General features: G+C 35.2%; 1 protein-coding gene across 1 annotated transcript in view; it reads left to right on the top strand.

Annotated features, from left to right (window-relative positions):
- Window positions 1-16178, top strand: part of LOC135128710 (uncharacterized) — a 263420-nt gene extending 247242 nt beyond the window's left edge. Inside the window, exon 6 of the mRNA XM_064055742.1 lies at window positions 14502-16178. Within this exon, the coding sequence (XP_063911812.1) occupies window positions 14502-14624 (123 nt within the window). The 3' untranslated portion in view covers window positions 14625-16178. The remainder of the gene's footprint in view (window positions 1-14501) is intronic.
- The last annotated feature ends 6159 nt before the right edge of the window (window positions 16179-22337 follow it).

Raw genomic sequence — 22337 nt, forward strand, 5'->3', positions numbered from 1 at the left:
CTCCGCCCTCTTGACGCACGATGAATAAAAAAATCACCAGAATTGAGATAGGGCGGGTGGGCGGGGCTTATATTTTGCTGTTATTTTCTTAATATACATAGCCATCTTTTCACAACAAGAAACATAAAACATGGTTCAAAATGGTACATTTTCACAAGGAAATTTTGCATTTACGTTTCATATTGTGAAAAGAAGTCTACACATATTAAAACAAAAAGGTAAAATATCAACGCCGCCCACCCGCCCCATTTCAATTGTGATGATTTATTTTATTCGACTTGAACCAAAGGGGCGGAGCTTAACTGCAAAATACTTATTTCGTTACAGGAAATTAAAAACATGTTTTTGAGAAACGTGTTGTTCAAAGAATACTATGTATATTAAGAAAAAAAAAAGGCAAAATATAAACCCCGCCCACCCGACACACTTCAAGTGTGACGATTTTTTTTATTGTTAGATCCTTAAAACATGTTTAAAATGGCAAATTTATGTAGGAAAGTATCGATTTTGAAATTAGGCTCCGCCCTTCGATCTGACAACGAATGAAAAATTCATCACAATGAGCTTGGGATGGATTTGGGTAGGGCTTAATTTTTAACTTTTTTTTTTCTTAGTATGCATAGTATTCTTTGAACAACACGAAACTCAAAAACATGTTTTTTATTTCTTGTAGAGAACAAGGATTTTGCAATTAAGCTCCGCCCTCTTGACGCACGATGAATAAAAAAAATCATGAGAACTGAGATAGGGCGGGTGGGGGGGGCTTATATTTTGCCTTTGTTTTTCTTAATATAGGTAGCCATTTTTTCACAACAAGAAACTTAAAACATGGTTAAAATGAAATATTAATTTTTCAATTATGGGGCGGAGCTTCATTGTAAAATCGATATTTCCTTATACAAATTTTCCATTATAAACATGTTTTAAGTTTCATGTTGTGAAAAGAAGTCTAAACATATTGAAACATAAAGGCAAAATATTATCCCCGCCCACCCACCCCATCTCAATTGTGATGATTTTTTTTATTCGCCGTGGACCAAAGGGGCGGAGCTTAACTGCAAAATGCTTATTTCTTTACATGAAATTAAAAACATGTCTTTGAGTATCGTGCTGTTCAAAGAATACTACGTATGTTAAGAGAAAAAAGGCAAAATATAAACCCCGCCCACCCGACGCATCTCAATGTGACGATTTTTTTTATTGTTACAACTTAAAACACGTTTAAAATGCCAAATTTGTGAAGGAAAGTATCGATTTTGAAATTAGGCTACACCTTTCGATCTGACAACGAATGAAAAATTCATCACAATGAGCTTGGGATGGAATTGGGTAGGGCTTAATTTTTGGCTTTTTTTTTTCTTAGTATGCATTGTATTCGTTGAACAACACGAGACTCAAAATTATGTTTTTTATGTCTTGTAGAGAGCAAGGATTTTGCAATTAAGCTCCGCCCTCTTGACGCACGATGAATAAAAAAATCACCAGAATTGAGATAGGGCGGGTGGGCGGGGCTTATATTTTGCTGTTATTTTCTTAATATACATAGCCATCTTTTCACAACAAGAAACATAAAACATGGTTCAAAATGGTACATTTTCACAAGGAAATTTTGCATTTACGTTTCATATTGTGAAAAGAAGTCTACACATATTAAAACAAAAAGGTAAAATATCAACCCCGCCCACCCGCCCCATTTCAATTGTGATGATTTATTTTATTCGACTTGAACCAAAGGGGCGGAGCTTAACTGCAAAATACTTATTTCGTTACAGGAAATTAAAAACATGTTTTTGAGAAACGTGTTGTTCAAAGAATACTATGTATATTAAGAAAAAAAAAAGGCAAAATATAAACCCCGCCCACCCGACACACTTCAAGTGTGACGATTTTTTTTATTGTTAGATCCTTAAAACATGTTTAAAATGGCAAATTTATGTAGGAAAGTATCGATTTTGAAATTAGGCTCCGCCCTTCGATCTGACAACGAATGAAAAATTCATCACAATGAGCTTGGGATGGATTTGGGTAGGGCTTAATTTTTAACTTTTTTTTTTCTTAGTATGCATAGTATTCTTTGAACAACACGAAACTCAAAAACATGTTTTTTATTTCTTGTAGAGAACAAGGATTTTGCAATTAAGCTCCGCCCTCTTGACGCACGATGAATAAAAAAAATTATGAGAACTGAGATAGGGCGGGTGGGGGGGGGGCTTATATTTTGCCTTTGTTTTTCTTAATATAGGTAGCCATTTTTTCACAACAAGAAACTTAAAACATGGTTAAAATGAAATATGAATTTTGTAATTATGGGGCGGAGCTTCATTGTAAAATCGATATTTCCTTATACACATTTTCCATTCTAAACATGTTTTAAGTTTCATGTTGTGAAAAGAAGTCTACACATATTAAAACAAAAAGACAAAATATCAACCCCACCTACCCACCCCATCCCAATTGTAATGATTTTTTTATTCGATGTGAATCAAAGGGGCGGAGCTTATCTGCAAAATAATTATTTCTTTACAAGAAATTAAAAACATGTTTTAGAGTATCGTGTTGTTCAAAGAATACTATGTGTATTAAGAAAAAAAGGCGAAATATTAACCCCACCCACCTAAGCTCAATTGTGATGATTTTTTTTTTATTTTTAGAAACTTAAACCACATTTAAAATGGTAAATGTTTGTAGAAATGTAACGATTTTGCAATTATGCTCCGCCCCTCAATCTGACAACAAATGATCAGCATAATGGGCTTGGGATGGATATGGGTGGAGCTTAATTTTTGCCTTGTTTGTTTCTGAATAGACATAGTATTCTTTGAACACCACGATACTCAAACAATGTTTTTATTTTTTCCTAGAAATAAGGATTTTGCAATTACGCTCTGCCCTCTTGGTACACGATGAATAGAAAAAATCATCAGAATTGAGATAGGGCGGGTGGGCGGGGCTTATATTTTGCCTTTATTTTCTTAATATACATAGCAATCTTTTCACAACAAGAAACTTAAAACATGGTTAAAATGGTACATTTTCACAAGGAAATTTTGCAATTATGTTTCATGTTGTGAAAAGAAGTCTACACATATTGAAACAAAAAGGCAAAATGTAAACCCGCCCACCCGCCCGCTCTTAATTGTAATAATTTTTTTTATTCGCCGTGAATCAAAGGGGGGGAGCTTAACTGCAAAAACTTATTTCTTTACAAGAAATTAAAAGCATGTTTTAGAGTATCGTGTTGTTCAAAGAATACTATGTGTATTAAGAAAAAAAAGGCGAAATATTAACCCCACCCACCCACCCCATCTCAATTGTGATGATTTTTTTTTATTCTTAGAAACTTAAGCCACATTTAAAATGGTAAATTTTTGTAGAAATGTATCAATTTTGCAATTATGCTCCGCCCCTCGATCTGACAACGAATGATCAGCACAATGAGCTTGGGATGGATTTGGGTGGGGCTTAATTTTTGGCTTGTTTTTTTCTTAATACACATAGTATTCTTTGAACAACACGATACTCAAAAAAATCTTTTTTGTCTGTTCCGAGAAATAAAGATTGTGCAATTAAGCTCCGCCCTCTTGGCTCACGATGAATAAAAAAATCATCAGAATCGAGATAGGGTGGGTGGGCGGGGCTTATATTTTGCCTATTTTTCTTGATATACATAGCCATCTTTTCACAACAAAAAACTAAAACATAGTTAAAATGGTACATTTTCGCAAGGAAATATGGATTTTGTAATTATGGGGCCGCGCTTAATTTCCTTATACAAATTTTCTATTTTAAACATGCTTTAAGTTTCATGTTGTGAAAAGAAGTCTACACATATTAAAACAAAAAGACAAAATGTAAGCCCGCCCACCCGCCCTGTCTCTATTGTGATGATTTTTTTTTATTCGTCGTGAACCAAAGGGGCGGAGCTTAACTGAAAAAACTTATTTCTTTACAAGAAATTAAAAACATATTTTAGAGTATCGTGTTGTTCAAAGAAAACTAGGTATATTAAGAAAAAAGGCAAAATATAAGCCCCGCCCACCCACCCCATCTCAATTGTGATGATTCTTAGAAACTAAAAACACGTTTAAAATGGTAAATTTTTGTAGAAATGTATCAATTTTGCAATTATGCTCCGCCCCTCGATCTGACAACGAATGATCAACACACTGAGCTTCGAATGGATTTGGGTGGGGCTTAATTTTTGGCTTGTTTTTTTCTTAATATGCATAGTATTCTTTGAACAACACGATACTCAAAAAAATCTTTTTTGTCTATTCCGAGAAATAAGGATTTTGCAATTAAGCTCCGCCCTCTTGGCTCACGATGAATAAAAAAATCATCAGAATTGAAATAGGGTGGGTGGGCGGGGCTTATATTTTGCCTATTTTTCTTGATATACGTAGCCATCTTTTCACAACAAAAAACTAAAACATAGTTAAAATGGTACATTTTCGCAAGGAAATATGGATTTTGTAATTATGGGGCCGCGCTTAATTTCCTTATACAAATTTTCTATTTTAAACATGCTTTAAGTTTCATGTTGTGAAAAGAAGTCTACACATATTAAAACAAAAAGACAAAATGTAAGCCCGCCCACCCGCCCTGTCTCTATTGTGATGATTTTTTTTTATTCGTCGTGAACCAAAGGGGCGGAGCTTAACTGAAAAAACTTATTTCTTTACAAGAAATTAAAAACATATTTTAGAGTATCGTGTTGTTCAAAGAAAACTAGGTATATTAAGAAAAAAGGCAAAATATAAGCCCCGCCCACCCACCCCATCTCAATTGTGATGATTCTTAGAAACTAAAAACACGTTTAAAATGGTAAATTTTTGTAGAAATGTATCAATTTTGCAATTATGCTCCGCCCCTCGATCTGACAACGAATGATCAACACACTGAGCTTCGAATGGATTTGGGTGGGGCTTAATTTTTGGCTTGTTTTTTTCTTAATATGCATAGTATTCTTTGAACAACACGATACTCAAAAAAATCTTTTTTGTCTATTCCGAGAAATAAGGATTTTGCAATTAAGCTCCGCCCTCTTGGCTCACGATGAATAAAAAAATCATCAGAATTGAAATAGGGTGGGTGGGCGGGGCTTATATTTTGCCTATTTTTCTTGATATACGTAGCCATCTTTTCACAACAAAAAACTAAAACATAGTTAAAATGGTACATTTTCGCAAGGAAATATGGATTTTGTAATTATGGGGCCGCGCTTAATTTTCTTACACAAATTTTCTATTTTAAACATGCTTTAAGTTTCATGTTGTGAAAAAAAGTCTACACTATTAAAACAAAAAGACAAAATGTAAGCCCGCCCACCCGCCCTGTCTCTATTGTGATGTTTTTTTTTTATTCGCCGTGAACCAAAGGGGCGGAGCTTACCTGAAAAAACTTATTTCTTTACAAGAAATTAAAAACATGTTTTTAAGAATCCCGTTCAAAGAATACTACGCATATTAAGAAAAAAAAAGGTAACGTATACACCCCGCCCACCCACCCCATCTCAATTGTGATGATTCCTTTTATTCTAACGGACTTAAAACACGTTGAAAATGGTAGATTTTTGTAAGAAAATATGGATTTTGCAGTCAAATTTCGCTCTTTTGAGTCTCCACGATTAAAAAAAATCATCACAATTGAGATAGGGTGGGTGGGCGGGGCTTATATTTTTGTCTTTTTTCTTAATATACGTAGTCGTCTTTTCAGAACAAGAACCTTAAAACATGTTTGAAATGGTAAATTAGTACTTGGAATGTGGTGTAAAATGCTTGTCACATGAGTAAGCAGAATCGACTTTGTCGTCAAAAGGTGCTAAATAATTGACAATAGAATATTCGTATGACTCAACTATTTAGTCCAACGCGTATGATTTGCACAAATTAACATTAATAAATCATTATAAAACCATTTGTTTGTTTTTGCATAATAACTATTCCCTGAAGGTGTCGTTTTTTGTTCCACATTCCTAGACACGCTTTTTAACATTCGTGGTAATTAAACTGCTCGATACCGCAGTGCCATAAGGCAACAATTTTTCCACAGTTCCTGATTGAACGAAAAAGTCTCTGCACGCTTTTAACATTCAAACGCCTCACAATGAACGACATTGTTGAGAAAGGTTTTTCTTAGAAAACCCATGTTACTGTCAATTTCACGTTAAAATTTGTACATCAAACGATATAAAAAGATAAATCGATCTTTGTAAATATAAATATCAAACGGCGACTTACGCGGCGGAAAAAGTTAATTGTAACGAACGAAAATTTCCGCCGGTTTTTAAAATTATCCTTTGCCAAATTAGGAGCGGGAATATTAAATTTATAACAAATTTTCATTACTTTTACGATACAAAGCGGCGATGAGATGAGTAACGAGGTTGATAAATTGAATTAAAAACAACACATTTTGTCTTTAATATTTTAGATCAAGGTTAGTAAAATTTTTCTTCGAGAAAACAGCCACAAAGAATAAATCGATTTGAAAAACACGTTAGGATTTTTTAGGATTCGTAAAAAAAATATATTCCCTCCGGCAATAAATAACCCACCCACGCAATTAAACCGTTAAGTACCTCCACCAAAAAACGACAAGTCCGCACATGAACAACCACAGGGGAGCAATAAATGAAGAACACCAAAGGCAAGAAAATTCGTTTACAACGTTTTTAATTGAATTCAAAATAATAACCTTTTATCTCCGTGTTAAATTTTTAATCAAGCGTGGAAACAAAGCTATTTACGCGAGAATTTATTATTCCAACACTTCAGCATCCCATTGAAACTGGATCGTTCGGTTCAACATTCAACCTGAGACTATTCACCGAAACAGAATGAACAGCCACGTGAGAATCAATTTAAGCTCCGCCGTGAGATATTTATGTTGATTGAAAGTGAAATAAATTGAAACTGTATAAAGCGATTCATGTGAAGTTGTTTATTCAGGGCGAATTAGCGAGGCTCGACGCCGAACTTTAGATAACACCGGTGTTATGGTTGTTGTTGGATTTAAAACGGCGAAAACTGGAACTAGCGTAATGGACGGCAGTATTCGGCTGTACTACATTTACATTATTTGAATTTCAAACAGGTTTTAATTACAGACAGGCCTTGTTATCTGCTGAAATGATAAATAGGCGGAGGGTGGAAATGCTGGGATTCTATACTTACTATGCAGATTTTGCCGTTTGGTAGCTTCTAGAAAGAGAAAAAGTAGGTCCCGTTTTTTTATGAAGATTTGCCGCTAAATTTTCTGTTTCTGCGTAACGTTCTCGATAATTTATGGAATATACTTAGCTCTATGTACGAAAATAGAGCCCACGGAATGTAGCAATTTCCAAGTTCCAAGTTAACTAACGGTTATTAGTTGCCGCGGCGGTAAACTTATTCTAGGTCAAACAGTAATGAGTAAAGCGAAACAGGGAGAAATCATTTTCTAATATGTACTTCTGGTGTGAATCGGAAATCATATTTCCATCCGCTTCCAAATCGAACTGAACCGATAGGTCGTTTGAAACTTATCTATAGTTGTGGAATTAACTCGGGGAAGCGTCGTAGATGGTATAGGACTTGTATAAACTGTCTGTTCGTAAAATTTTAGGCAAATTTCAAGGTGCTGGTGTTATCTAGATTTAATTCTCAGACTCGGATGGAAACGTTTTTGGGGGATTTCGATTCCAAATATTGACAAACGCTTTTGGACGAAATTTGAAGAAGGGGGGACAATTGGAAAAATTTCACTTTTGAAAAAGTCGTTTAAAAATTCTGAAAAAATTCAGGGACGGATCTCGACGTGCTGATTCCAAAAATATAGGCTGTTGATGGCCGCGGAGCGACATTTTCGAAAAAATCGGTACGAAATGCCTAATTTATCGAATTTTCAAAAATTTCGATATTTCAACCGTCCATTTTGGAAAAACTGTTGCAGCTATCAAAGAATCGAGGCCGGAAGTGAGTTCTAGAGCTCGAAATCTACAAGAAAATGTACTCAGTTAGGTTTCGAAAATGTCAAAATTTGGCCGAAATTTGAAGAAGGGGGGACCATTGGAAAATTTTCACTTTTGAAAAAGTCGTTTAAAAATTCTGAAAAAATTCAGGGACGTAGATCTCGACATGCCGATTCCAAAAATATAGGCTGTTGATGGTCGCGGAGCGACATTTTCGAAAAAATCGATCCGAAATGCCTAACTTATCGAATTTTCAAAAATTTCGATATTTCAACCGTCGATTCTGGAAAAACGGTTGCAGCTATCAAAGAATCGAGGCCGGAAGTGAGTTCTAGAGCTCGAAATCTACAAGAAAATGTACTCAGTTAGGTTTCGAAAATGTCAAAATTTGGCCGAAATTTGAAGAAGGGGGGACCATTGGAAAATTTTCACTTTTGAAAAAGTCGTTCAAAAATTCTGAAAAAATTCAGGGACGTAGATCTCGACGTGCTGATTCCAAAAATATAGGCTGTTGATGGCCGCGGAGCGACATTTTCGAAAAAATCGGCACGAAATGCCTAATTTATCGAATTTTCAAAAATTTCGATATTTCAACCGTCGATTTTGGAAAAACTGTTGCAGCTATCAAAGAATCGAGGCCGGAAGTGAGTTCTAGAGCTCGAAATCTACAAGAAAATGTACTCAGTTAGGTTTCGAAAATGTCAAAATTTGGCCGAAATTTGAGGAAGGGGGACCATTGGAAAATTTTCACTTTTGAAAAAGTCGTTTAAAAATTCTGAAAAAATTCAGGGACGTAGATCTCGACGTGCTGATTCCAAAAATACAGGCTGTTGACGGCCGCGGAGCGACATTTTCGAAAAAATCGGCACGAAATGCCTAATTTATCGAATTTTCAAAAATTTCGATATTTCAACCGTCGATTTTGGAAAAACTGTTGCAGCTATCAAAGAATCGAGGCCGGAAGTGAGTTCTAGAGCTCGAAATCTACAAGAAAATGTACTCAGTTAGGTTTCGAAAATGTCAAAATTTGGCCGAAATTTGAAGAAGGGGGGACCATTGGAAAATTTTCACTTTTGAAAAAGTCGTTTAAAAATTCTGAAAAAATTCAGGGACGTAGATCTCGACGTGCTGATTCCAAAAATATAGGCTGTTGATGGCCGCGGAGCGACATTTTCGAAAAAATCGGCACGAAATGCCTAATTTATCGAATTTTCAAAAATTTCGATATTTCAACCGTCGATTTTGGAAAAACTGTTGCAGCTATCAAAGAATCGAGGCCGGAAGTGAGTTCTAGAGCTCGAAATCTACAAGAAAATGTACTCAGTTAGGTTTCGAAAATGTCAAAATTTGGCCGAAATTTGAAGAAGGGGGGACCATTGGAAAATTTTCACTTTTGAAAAAGTCGTTTAAAAATTCTGAAAAAATTCAGGGACGTAGATCTCGACGTGCCGATTCCAAAAATATAGGCTGTTGATGGTCGCGGAGCGACATTTTCGAAAAAATCGGTCCGAAATGCCTAATTAATCGAATTTTCAAAAATTTCGAAATTTCAACCGTCGATTCTGGAAAAACGGTTGCAGCTATCAAAGAATCGAGGCCGGAAGTGAGTTCTAGAGCTCGAAATCTACAAGAAAATGTACTCAGTTAGGTTTCGAAAATGTCAAAATTTGGCCGAAATTTGAAGAAGGGGGGACCATTGGAAAATTTTCACTTTTGAAAAAGTCGTTTAAAAATTCTGAAAAAATTCAGGGACGTAGATCTCGACGTGCCGATTCCAAAAATATAGGCTGTTGACGGTCGCGGAGCGACATTTTCAAAAAAATCGGTACGAAATGCCTAATTTATGGAATTTTCAAAAATTTCGATATTTCAACCGTCGATTCTGGAAAAACGGTTGCAGCTATCAAAGAATCGAGGCCGGAAGTGAGTTCTAGAGCTCGAAATCTACAAGAAAATGTACTCAGTTAGGTTTCGAAAATGTCAAAATTTGGCCGAAATTTGAAGAAGGGGGGACCATTGGAAAATTTTCACTTTTGAAAAAGTCGTTTAAAAATTCTGAAAAAATTCAGGGACGTAGATCTCGACGTGCCGATTCCAAAAATATAGGCTGTTGATGGTCGCGGAGCGACATTTTCGAAAAAATCGGCACGAAATGCCTAATTTATCGAATTTTCAAAAGTTTCGATATTTCAACCGTCGATTCTGGAAAAACGGTTGCAGCTATCAAAGAATCGAGGCCGGAAGTGAGTTCTAGAGCTCGAAATCTACAAGAAAATGTACTCAGTTAGGTTTCGAAAATGTCAAAATTTGGCCGAAATTTGAAGAAGGGGGGACCATTGGAAAATTTTCACTTTTGAAAAAATCGTTTAAAAATTCTGAAAAAATTCAGGGACGTAGATCTCGACGTGCTGATTCCAAAAATATAGGCTGTTGATGGCCGCGGAGCAACATTTTCGAAAAAATCGGTACGAAATGCCTAATTTATCGAATTTTCAAAAATTTCGGTATTTCAACCGTCGATTCTGGAAAAACGGTTGCAGCCATCAAAGAATCGAGGCCGGAAGTGAGTTCTAGAGCTCGAAATCTACAAGAAAATGTACTCAGTTAGGTTTCGAAAATGTCAAAATTTGGCCGAAATTTGAAGAAGGGGGGACCATTGGAAAATTTTCACTTTTGAAAAAGTCGTTTAAAAATTCTGAAAAAATTCAGGAACGTAGATCTCGACGTGCCGATTCCAAAAATATAGGCTGTTGATGGTCGCGGAGCGACATTTTCGAAAAAATCGGCACGAAATGCCTAATTTATCGAATTTTCAAAAATTTCGATATTTCAACCGTCGATTCTGGAAAAACTGTTGCAGCTATCAAAGAATCGAGGCCGGAAGTGAGTTCTAGAGCTCGAAATCCACAAGGAAATGTACTCAGTTAGGTTTCGAAAATGTCAAAATTTGGCCGAAATTTGAAGAAGGGGGGACCATTGGAAAATTTTCACTTTTGAAAAAATCGTTTAAAAATTCTGAAAAAATTCAGGGACGTAGATCTCGACGTGCTGATTCCAAAAATATAGGCTGTTGATGGTCGCGGAGCGACATTTTCGAAAAAATCGGCACGAAATGCCTAATTTATCGAATTTTCAAAAATTTCGATATTTCAACCGTCGATTCTGGAAAAACTGTTGCAGCTATCAAAGAATCGAGGCCGGAAGTGAGTTCTAGAGCTCGAAATCTACAAGAAAATGTGTTTAGTTAAGTTTCGAAAATGTCAAAATTTGGCCGAAATTTGAAGAAAGGGGGACCATTGGAAAATTTTCACTTTTAAAAAAAGTTGTCTAAAAATTGCGAAAAAAGTCGGGGACGTAGATCTCGACATGCTGATTCTAAAAATATAGCGTGTTGATGGTCACGGAGCAACATTTTCGAAAGAATCGGCACGAAATGCGAATTTTTGACAATTTCTAATAATTTCGATATTTCAACGGTCGATTCCGGAAAAACGATTGCAGTTATCAAAGAAACGAGGCCGGAAGTGAGTTCTAGAGCTCGAAATCTACAAGAAAATGTGTTTAGTTAAGTTTCGAAAATGTCAAAACTTGGCCGAAATTTGAAGAAGGGGGGACCATTGGAAAATTTTCACTTTTGAAAAAGTTGTCTGAAAATTGCGAAAAAATTCAGGGACGTAGATCTCGACATGCTGATTCTAAAAATATAGCGTGTTGATGGTCACGGAGCAACATTTTCGAAAGAATCGGCACGAAATGCGAATTTTTGACGATTTCTAAAAATTTCGATATTTCAACGGTCGATTCCGGAAAAACGGTCGCAGCTATCAAGGAAACGAGGCCGGAAGTGAGTTCTAGAGCTCGAAATCTATAAGAAAATGTGTTTGTTTAAGTTTCGAAAATGTCAAAATTTGGCCGAAATTTGAAGAAGGGGGGACCATTGGAAAATTTTCACTTTTAAAAAAGTTGTCTAAAAATTGCGAAAAAATTCAGGGACGTAGATCTCGACATGCTGATTCTAAAAATATAGCGTGTTGATGGTCACGGAGCAACATTTTCGAAAGAATCGGCACGAAATGCGAATTTTTGACAATTTCTAAAAATTTCGATATTTCAACGGTCGATTCCGGAAAAACGGTTGCAGCTATCAAGGAAACGGGGCCGGAAGTGAGTTCTAGAGCTCGAAATCCACAAGAAAATGTGTTTAGTTAAGTTTCGAAAATGTCAAAATTTGGCCTAAATTTGAAGAAGGGGGGATCATTGGAAAATTTTCACTTTTAAAAAAGTTGTCTAAAAATTGCGAAAAAATTCAGGGACGTAGATCTCGACATGCTGATTCTAAAAATATAGCGTGTTGATGGTCACGGAGCAACATTTTCGAAAGAATCGGTACGAAATGCGACTTTTTGACAATTTCTAAAAATTTCGATATTTCAACAGTCGATTTCGGCAAAACGACTGAAGCAATCAAAGAAACGATGCCGCAAGTGAGTTCTAGAGCTCGAAATCTACAAGAAAATGTGTTTAGTTAAGTTTCGAAAATGTCAAAATTTGGCCGAAATTTGAAGAAGGGGGGACCATTGAAAATTTTTCACTTTTAAAAAGGTTGTCTAAAAATTGTGAAAAAATTCAGGGACGTAGATCTCGACATGCTGATTCTAAAAATATAGCGTGTTGATGGTCACGGAGCAACATTTTCGAAAGAATGGGTACCAAATGCGAATTTTTGACAATTTCTAAAAATTTCGATATTTCAACGGTCGATTCCGGAAAAACGCTTGCAGCTATCAAGGAAACGAGGCCGGAAGTGAGTTCTAGAGCTCGAAATCAACAAGAAAATGTGTTTAGTTAAGTTTCGAAAATGTCAAAATTTGACCGAAATTTGAAGAAGGGGCGACCATTGGAAAATTTTCACTTTTAAAAAAGTTATCTAAAAATTGCGAAAAAATTCAGAGACGTAGATCTCGACATGCTGATTCTAAAAATATAGCGTGTTAATGGTCACGGAGCAACATTTTCGAAAGAATCGATACGAAATGCGAATTTTTGACAATTTCTAAAAATTTCGATATTTCAACGGTCGATTCCGGAAAAACGGTTGCAGCTATCAAGGAAACGAGGCCGGAAGTGAGTTCTAGAGCTCGAAATCTACAAGAAAATGTGTTTAGTTAAGTTTCGAAGATGTCAAAATTTGGCCGAAATTTGAAGAAAATTTTCGCTTTTAAAAAAGTTATCTAAAAATTGCGAAAAAATTCAGGGACGTAGATCTCGACATGCTGATTCTAAAAATATAGCGTGTTGATGGTCACGGAGCAACATTTTCGAAAGAATCGGTACGAAATTCGAATTTTCGACAATTTCTAAAAATTTCGATATCTCAACGGTCGACTCAGGTAAAACGGTTGCAGCTATCAAGGAAACGAGGGCGGAAGTGAGTTCTAGAGCTCGAAATCCACAAGAAAATGTGTTTAGTTAAGTTTCGAAAATGTCAAAATTTGGCCGAATTTTGAAGAAGGGGGGACCATTGGAAAATTTTCACTTTTAAAAAAGTTGTCTAAAAATTGCGAAAAAATTCAGCGACGTAGACCTCGACATGCTGATTCTAAAAATATAGCGTGTTAATGGTCACGGAGCAACATTTTCGAAAGAATCGGTAGGAAATGCGAATTTTTGACAATTTCTAAAAATTTCGATATTTCAACGGTCGATTCCGGAAAAACGGTTGCAGTTATCAAAGAAACGAGGCCGGAAGTGAGTTCTAGAGCTCGAAATCTACAAGAAAATGTGTTTAGTTAAGTTTCGAAAATGTCAAAATTTGGCCGAAATTTGAAGAAGGGGACCATTGGAAAATTTTCACTTTTAAAAAAGTTGTCTAAAAATTGCGAAAAAATTCAGGGACGTAGATCTCGACATGCTGATTCCAAAAATATAGCGTGTTGATGGTCACGGAGCAACATTTTCGAAAGAATCGGTACGAAATGCGAATTTTTGACAATTTCTAAAAATTTCGATATTTCAACGGTCGATTTCGGCAAAACGACTGAAGTAATCAAAGAAACGATGCCGAAAGTGAGTTCTAGAGCTCGAAATCTACAAGAAAATGTGTTTAGTTAAGTTAAGTTACCGATTCTAAAAATATAGCGTGTTGATGGTCACGGAGCAACATTTTCGAAAGAATCGGTACGAAATGCGAATTTTTGACAATTTCTAAAAATTTCGATATTTCGACGGTCGATTCCGGAAAAACGGTTGCAGCTATCAAGGAAACGAGGCCGGAAGTGAGGTCTAGAGCTCGAAATCTACAAGAAAACGTTTTTAGTTAAGTTTCGAAATTGTCAAAATTTGGACAAAATTTGAAGAAGGGAAAAATTTCACTTTTAAAAAAGTTGTCAAAAAATTCTGAAAAAATTCAGGGACGTAGATCTCGACGTGCTGATTCCAAAATAAAATCCTAAAAATTCGGGACTTGACCTGACCTAACCTGACCGAACCCCCAGTTAGTTTCCTGAAATCGTATAAGTACCGACAATAATTCTTGTCCGTCGTGTTCCAGATCGAGTACACCAACGCGAAAATCTACCCCATGGTGCTCCGCTACACGATGCTGAAGGACATGATCAAGGACATCATGCTCCACCCCGACTACATGGAGGTCTGCCACGAGGTGGACGCATAGCCCAAGTCGTTCTCCTAGGTGGGAAACCGCCGCCGGAGCCTCAGACCCTAATCTCCTCCACGCGGCACCTGGGAAACAAACGTCTTTAGCGACCTCGCTCGCCTCCTTCGACGGCTTGCTTACGACGTGCGGCCAAATCGTCGTCGCTTTTTTGTGGATTGTGACGATACTCAAAGCATCGCGTTTCGACCAACTCCGAGGCGCTTTTTTCTGTTGGCGGCGGACAATACGGAAGTGCTGATCAAAAGGGGCTCAAATTCACTGCCACTAGTCGGGAATCCGTGTCGAACAGTAGCGATGATTTTTTTCGTTCGGGAGGGCGCTTTGTGCGGGCAATTAAATTATTTGGGATCATCATGAACTGTTTTCTCATTAAGTAACTCGGAAACGGCGCGTTTCTGTAACGAATGCCCCAAGACTGAAGTATTTAATTAGAGACCTTCGTCAAATATTACCACCTTTGATCTCGTTCTTTATTTTAGGAGAAATCGATGACCGAGGGCACTCGCCAATTAAACAAGCGGCAGTAATGACGTTTGGCGCGTAGGTGCATTTTGAGCAGGGGACTCTTTTGGCTGCAAATTTTGACGCAGAGGGCTATTTTAGGTGATGCGGTGAGAGTGGAAGTCTGTGTAGAAAACGCCACTATCAGATAAATGGATAAACATAGTATAAACATTTATAGTTGTTTTTTTTTTTCAATTTAATTCGGACACTTTTAGTGTTGAAGACAGTGCTGCAAATGCCGTGTACATGCCATTACTATATGAAATTTTGTCCAGGAAAGGTTAATAACCAGGAGCTTAAAAGCTTTTATCACCCAAGCTGTAAAATTTTTATAACGAATCATTATTTACTTGGTGTTTGTTCGGCACATCCTGATTTACGTCTTCGTCCTTCAAAGCTTCGATTTAATTTCCTTTCTGGACACAAAAGTCGTTTTGTATAGATTAACTACGCATGTACGAGACGTACGACTATGTGGCAAACATATTCGCGTTTTATAAATAATAATAACAATAATAGTAATAATAATCAAAAAAGATGGTATCTGCTATCAAATTTGATATTTTATGGTTTTGGGAGAAAAGTTTTAAAGTAAAAAATGTTGTGTTTTAAGGACTATATTTCTATTAGGTTGGTAAGAAAAATAGAACGCTTGAAAATTTCAAAATTCTAAATACCCTAAAATAAAAGTTATATACAGGGTCGCTAGAATGTATGGAAACGGTTAAATATCTTGAGAACCAACTGTAAAAATTAACTGAAATTAGGTTTTTTTTGCTTCATTTGTTTTCGAGATGCTAGGCCAACTTGTTTTTTTTTTTTAAACGGCACTAAAATATTATAATTAATGCATGCATAATGGAGCTTTTTGTCTGAATTCACTGTTATAATTCTCTAAATTTAATAAGCTCTTAATTTTTTTTTTAAACAATAATTTTCGTCTTTTTTCTGCTGCAATAAATTTTCGTAATACTATTTTTTTTTAATTAATCATCGAAATGGAAGGTGGTGTGTGGGCGGGGTTTATTATATGTTCTTCTCTAGAGTGGGAGTCGTAAATAACTGACACAAATTAGGCCGTAAAAAAAGCGCCAATTGTAACTTTTTTACTGTACAAGTATTTGTTACAAGATTTAGTTCTTACTAAAAAAAACTGAGAGAACGGGTGGGTGGGCGGGGCTAAGTGTAACTTTTTCCTGGAGAGTCTTTTACAGGCAAGCAGTAGGCCCGCCCACCCACCCCCTCTTCATTCTGGGAACTATAGTGATAGTGATAGTAATATTTTATTCGCCATATTACATCTGCAAAAAATAGGATTTGTAATAAGGAAAATATAAAATACAAGTATAAATAGTCTAAATCAACCAAAATTTGGATAGTTTGTCATTAATTTTTTCTTTTAAACAATAAATTTTATCTTCTTTCTGCTGCAATAAATTTTAGTTGTACTATTTTTTTAAATTAATCACCGAAACGGAGAGGGGTGGGTGGGTGGGCGGGGTTAATTATATTTTCTTCTGCAGAGTGGGAGTAATAAGTAACTTATAGAAACTAGGGTGTAAAAAAAGCGCCAATCGTACTATTTGTTAAAACATTTATTTCTTATTTCAGAAACAAAAAATGAAAGAGCGGGTGGGTGGGCGGGGCTAAGTATAACTTTTTTGTGGAGAGTTTTTAATAGGTAAGCAGTAGGCCCGCCCACCCACCCCCTCTTCATTCTGGTGACTACTCTTAATACTATTAATTATTGACAATATTATTGTCTTGGGCAAATCTATTGAACAATTGGTGAGAAAACAGATAAATTGTTATTTTCCTTTTATAAATGATTCGATCTACACCTAGAATTTCAAGGGTTTTTTCTTCGTCTGTAGTGATAGTGCTAGTAATTATATGGTAGTGACATTTAAAAAAATCAAGTTGGCCGTGCATCTCGAAAACAAACGAAGCAAAAAAAAATCTTGTACCCTAATTTCAGTTGATTTGTACAATTGGTTATCATGATATTTAACCGTTTCTATACCTTCTAGCGACCCTGTATATACCGGGTGTCTGGAAAATGGTGGATTAATTTTTCAGTACGTTATGTACGGGAGTCCCAAAAAATAATAAAAAATTCTCTATGATGTAGATTACGAAAAAAACGTAATTTTATGAAAATAAAATAAGTAAGCCTGTAATGTTTCCAAATTTTGACCATGTTTTGTAAAAATTAATTTTCATTACTTGCTAAAATAAAACTGATTTTGGCAGTGACAAAAGAAAAGAGAGGGTGGGTGGGCGGGGCTAGTACCTGTCAAGATAAAACTGATTTTGGTAAATGAGATATTCTCTAAGAGAAGAGAGGGCGGGTGGGCGGGGTTAGAAGCTACTAAGGTAAAACTTTTATTTGCAATTTATCCAGTTTCAAGTTTAAATTTTTCAATTTTCCAACTTTTGAATTTTTCAGTTTTTCGATTTGCAATTTTTCGTTTCGGTTTTTTATTTTTCTTTTTTTTACAATTTTTCCATGCTTCAATGTTCCAATTTTATAATTTTATGTTTTTTTGATTTCAATTTTTCGTTACTTCAAATTACAATATGCAACTCTTTGTATAATAACTATGCAGACGAACGTATAGTTAACCCCGCCCACCCACCTCGCCTGCATTTCAGTAATTCATTGTATCTGATCGGAATTAAAGATGGATCTGACACTGAACAGAAATAATTCCGTTAGAATAAGCTAAGATAAGACGGATTTTACCAAATGACATATCCTTGTTAAGATAAGACTGATTTTGGCAGATAACATACCCTCTAAGAAAAGGGAGGGCGGGTGGGCGGGGCTAATACCTGATAAATTAGAACTGATTTTGGCAAATGACATACCCTCTAAGAAAAGAGAGGGTGGGTGGGCGGGGCTAGTACCTGTCAAGATAAAAATGATTTTGGCAAATGATGTATTCTCTAAGAAATTTAATGAAATTATTATAAAAAAAACAGTCGAGGCTCCAAAGCTCTTTCAAATTCTTTCCAAACAGTAATACCTAGAACCGCAAGATTGTTTTAAATTTTTCAAAAAAAAGCGGCGCCCCAAAATTAACTCAAAAACGGGTCAAGTCAGAATTTTCCCAAAAAAGTCCTCCAAAATGTTTTCTATTAATTTACAAAAAAATGTCCATGGGTACCCAAGAGTCTCCCGAATAAAAAAAAAACACTGCGGAACTCAAGACTTTCTCAAATTAAAATATTTTGGATTTAAAAAAAAGCATCAACATCTTTCAAAATTCCCCCTAAAACGTGGCCCAGGAACCCTCAAGGTTCTTTTAAAATGCTTTTAGATGTCTTCAAGAACTTTTCAAATTAAAAAAAAAGTCACAGGTCTTTGTTTAAATTCCTTAAAAAAACGTCACGATGAGATAAATTTCTTTAAAAAGGACACTAGAAACCCATAAAAATTCTTAAATTACTTAAAAAATAGGTTAGGCCTCAAAAATATTAAAAAACTTAAAAAAAACCCAAAGGCTTCGTAAGATTCTTTTCGATTTTTTCAAAAAAAGTCAGGACATCAAGATCCATTAAAATTCTGCAAAAAATGAGGCAGCAGGGATTCTTAGTTATTTTAAAAATGATTGAAAAAGCGATATAGGGGCCCTCATGAAACCTTTAAATCCCTTAAAAAAATACTGGGAAATATTTAAAATCGTTAAAATGTTTAAAAAACTAGAGTAGGGTCCGGAAAATTCTTCACTAAGAATATTAATAAAAACAAACTTTAAAAAAAGTCCCAAAATTCTTTAAGATACTTTGAAAGAAAGGCATCAAGATCCTTTCTAATTCTGCGAGAAAGAACACCACCATTTCCTTAAAAAAAATGACGCCAAGTTATTTAAAACAGTTAAAATCGGACAAAGGATCCCAAGAATCTTTTCAATTTTTCAAAAAAAAAAAGACAGGGACGTCAAGATCTTTTCAAAAACGAAACACCTCTGACCCCCAAGCTTCTTTTAAATTGCTTCAAGAAGATACTAGGACTCCTGAAAATTCTTCTAAACTCCTTAAAAAAAGTAGAACAAAATATGAGAAAGATTTTTTTTACTATTTTTCCCAGACTCACCAGTTGATTGTTAAGAGCGTAGCGGAGAGGTAATCCATTTTCCAGACCCCCGATATACAGGCTGATTCGGCCTAAATGACGATTTGATTTGTGATTAGAGGCAACCCGAAATTCATTTATTCCTTCATTCGAACTAGAATTTCAAAAATATCACCAATCTACGAGGTCTCAGAAATTCATCGTGGATTTTCTTCTATAAATTAAAGTAGAACACACAAGGAATACAAGATTAGTGTATTTTGGGTTGCCTATCAGGACAGGTCAAATTGGTCTTTTACACTGAATTGCCTAATGTAATTTACGTATTTGTACTTAATCCATAACCTACTCCATATATAAAGCAAAAAATTCTTAACGTACCCAGGCTTAAATAAAATTCAACCGTGCCTGAAACAATAGTTGTTAACGATATTTTATAAGCATTTTTCCTAAAATAAACATAAATGCATATTAATATACGACCACGACATATTTTATGACCTGCTGCTAAGTTTATTTTAATTCATACAAATTTTGTAACGTAAATTTTTTAAAAGGGAGTTGAAGAAAATATGTATATTTTTTAAACATAACTATAATATTTCTATTAGGTTAGCACTAATATCAAACCGGAGAAATTTTCAAAACCTGACCACCCTAAAACAGTATAAAAAGCTTTAACTTCGTATCAAGATTTACAATTCACCCTTGACTGAAAATCTAATCGCACACTATACTAAATTGCAATTTTTTTGTTCTTATATGACCAAGGCCCTCGAAAAATGCCACCAAGTTGACTTTAATTGCACACAAATGAACCTTTTTTTAAACCAGGATTGTCTGTCTAGCAGCAAAAAACAAAACCTTGCACTCCTTTCCCGCACCGAAATGGAAATTTTGCAGATTGCGCGATTCCAGCCGTGCGATAACCAAAACTCCGCGTAAGACAAAAGTCGAAATTCATACTTTATTTTTTTGCGCACAATTTCCGTCTTTTTCCCACATATCTCGCTCGTAATCAGCACACAACATATCTCAAACAAAGATCGGAACAACCGATGTGCTCAACCGAACGAACTCAAACACATTTCCTTTAAATATTCCAGTTCGCAACGTCGCGGAAATTGAGCTTGCTATCTCTAGTTAGCTAAATACGGCATTAATCCTAATATATTAGACGAAAACTTCGAGCGGATTAACGAAACCATTAATAAAAATTTACTGTTCCACACCTAATCCCTAAGTATTAGTAATGTACTTATAAAATAAGCGTGCCAGATTGCATTTAATGTGTACCATATTCGGATTGATGTGATGTGTTCTTGTAAATTTTGTAGTCCCCCAGCCTGTCCCACCCCGACTTCTAGATAGGTATTTGTTATGTAGACAGAGTAGATAGGTATGATAAGATCGTCTAAAACACCAAATTCGTTAAGATTGTTTTAGGGGTTAGAGTTGATTTGGTTATGTTTTCGTTTGACTTTACTGATGTCGGACGACATTACCGATTAGTAATAGCTTTAAAAATGTATTCGACTAGTTTAGTCATGTTCGTTATCCTGTGCTTAAGCTTCGATTCTTTCGATTGTTCGTTCGCATTGTGGTTTGACGTGTGAACAAACAATAACGTTAATTTTAGTCCTACCACCGGTAGATCGCCTCTAATAAGTGTCTAATAGTACTAACATAGGCGGCACTTTCGCAGATGTGTCTCTCAGCTTCGCAGTTGTTGAAACGTAGAAGTAGTCGTTGAAGTTGCAACCGAACGCTTACTTCTTGTCTTGTTATTTTCGAGAGTACAAATTTGTCTGTACGGAACACATCTGACGCACCCTCTGTTTCGCCTATGGAATTAAATGTGTACGTTGTTAAGATAAGAAGATGGTTGTTTATATGTGATGATGTATGTGTAAACTAACAAATATATGAGGATAACCATTCCATGTTAAAATGTTACAGGGTTCGTTGACGCTTTCTTCTTTTGTTTGTTTTTAAGTACTTTTTGTGATGACGATGTGCTTACTATAAGTAAACTGATAAGATTGTCCTCTTACATAATCATTGAACTTTTACGAATTTATCGTGAAATATCAGAATTGAAAATATCGCCCTGTTGAATATCATGAAATATTGTTATGAGGGAACAATAATATTTATTCAAAAATTATAACAAAATTTTATTTTGTATATTGTCGCGTATAATTATGTAAAGATATATACTGTATATGTGTACAATAATGTTGCTTTGTTAATAAACTTTGTGCCAGAATGAGCGTTTTTTTTTGACTTCAAACAAATTTTGTGAATCTCAAATTTTGCTCAAGAGACTTAAAAAGCTAAAACCCAAACCAAAATTAAAATAATGGTATAATACTATCGATACCATATGGACCTGGGAATTGGCAGTATTCATTTCTGTTGATTCGAAAACGATTTGTATTTTATTTTGTGCGACCACTAATCGTGTCTATAGGCAACCCACATAACTACGATGTATTACCTCAGTTTAGAGATTTGTGTATATCATGGAGGTTATGCATTATTACAGCAAGAGGTTTGAAAAGATTTATTTATTCTGTAATAATTTATTTTCATTTTATATTAAATCTTTCTTTGCAATCAATATGGCAAAATAAAATATCAATTTCCAGTTTGGTCAATTACCTTTTGAACATAAATTGTAGGCAACCAAATATACATCCGCCATAAAATTATAAATATTTTAATTTCACATTGAGGAATACAAAATACTGATGAGAAGCACAAATGCAATTTTTTTATTTTGTAGATTGTTAATTATAGGCATCTGCTATACTCAGGCGTAATCATGGTTGCATACATAATCTCACATTAAATCAAATTTTAAACTCTTGAAAGTGTTTCCCTGAAATTGAGCTTTATTAATTACACACTAATTTAAAAACGAACACAATAACATTTTTGAATTACTTTTTATAAAACCATCTGAATATGAATCGGTAATAAAAAATATTATCCAGAAAATACTTAGAAAACCAATGGCTTATATGTTCCTTTTTTTTTTTCTATAATAACAACAAAAACGTTAAAACTTTCTTCTAAAAATTTATAAGTATGAACCATGATGGTGAAACTATTCACCAAAAACC

This window comes from Zophobas morio, unplaced genomic scaffold (genome assembly GCF_036711695.1).
Source record: "Zophobas morio isolate AGI-343-1 ecotype UQ-CSIRO unplaced genomic scaffold, CSIRO_AGI_Zmor_V1 ptg000014l, whole genome shotgun sequence".
Taxonomy (NCBI): domain Eukaryota; kingdom Metazoa; phylum Arthropoda; class Insecta; order Coleoptera; family Tenebrionidae; genus Zophobas; species Zophobas morio.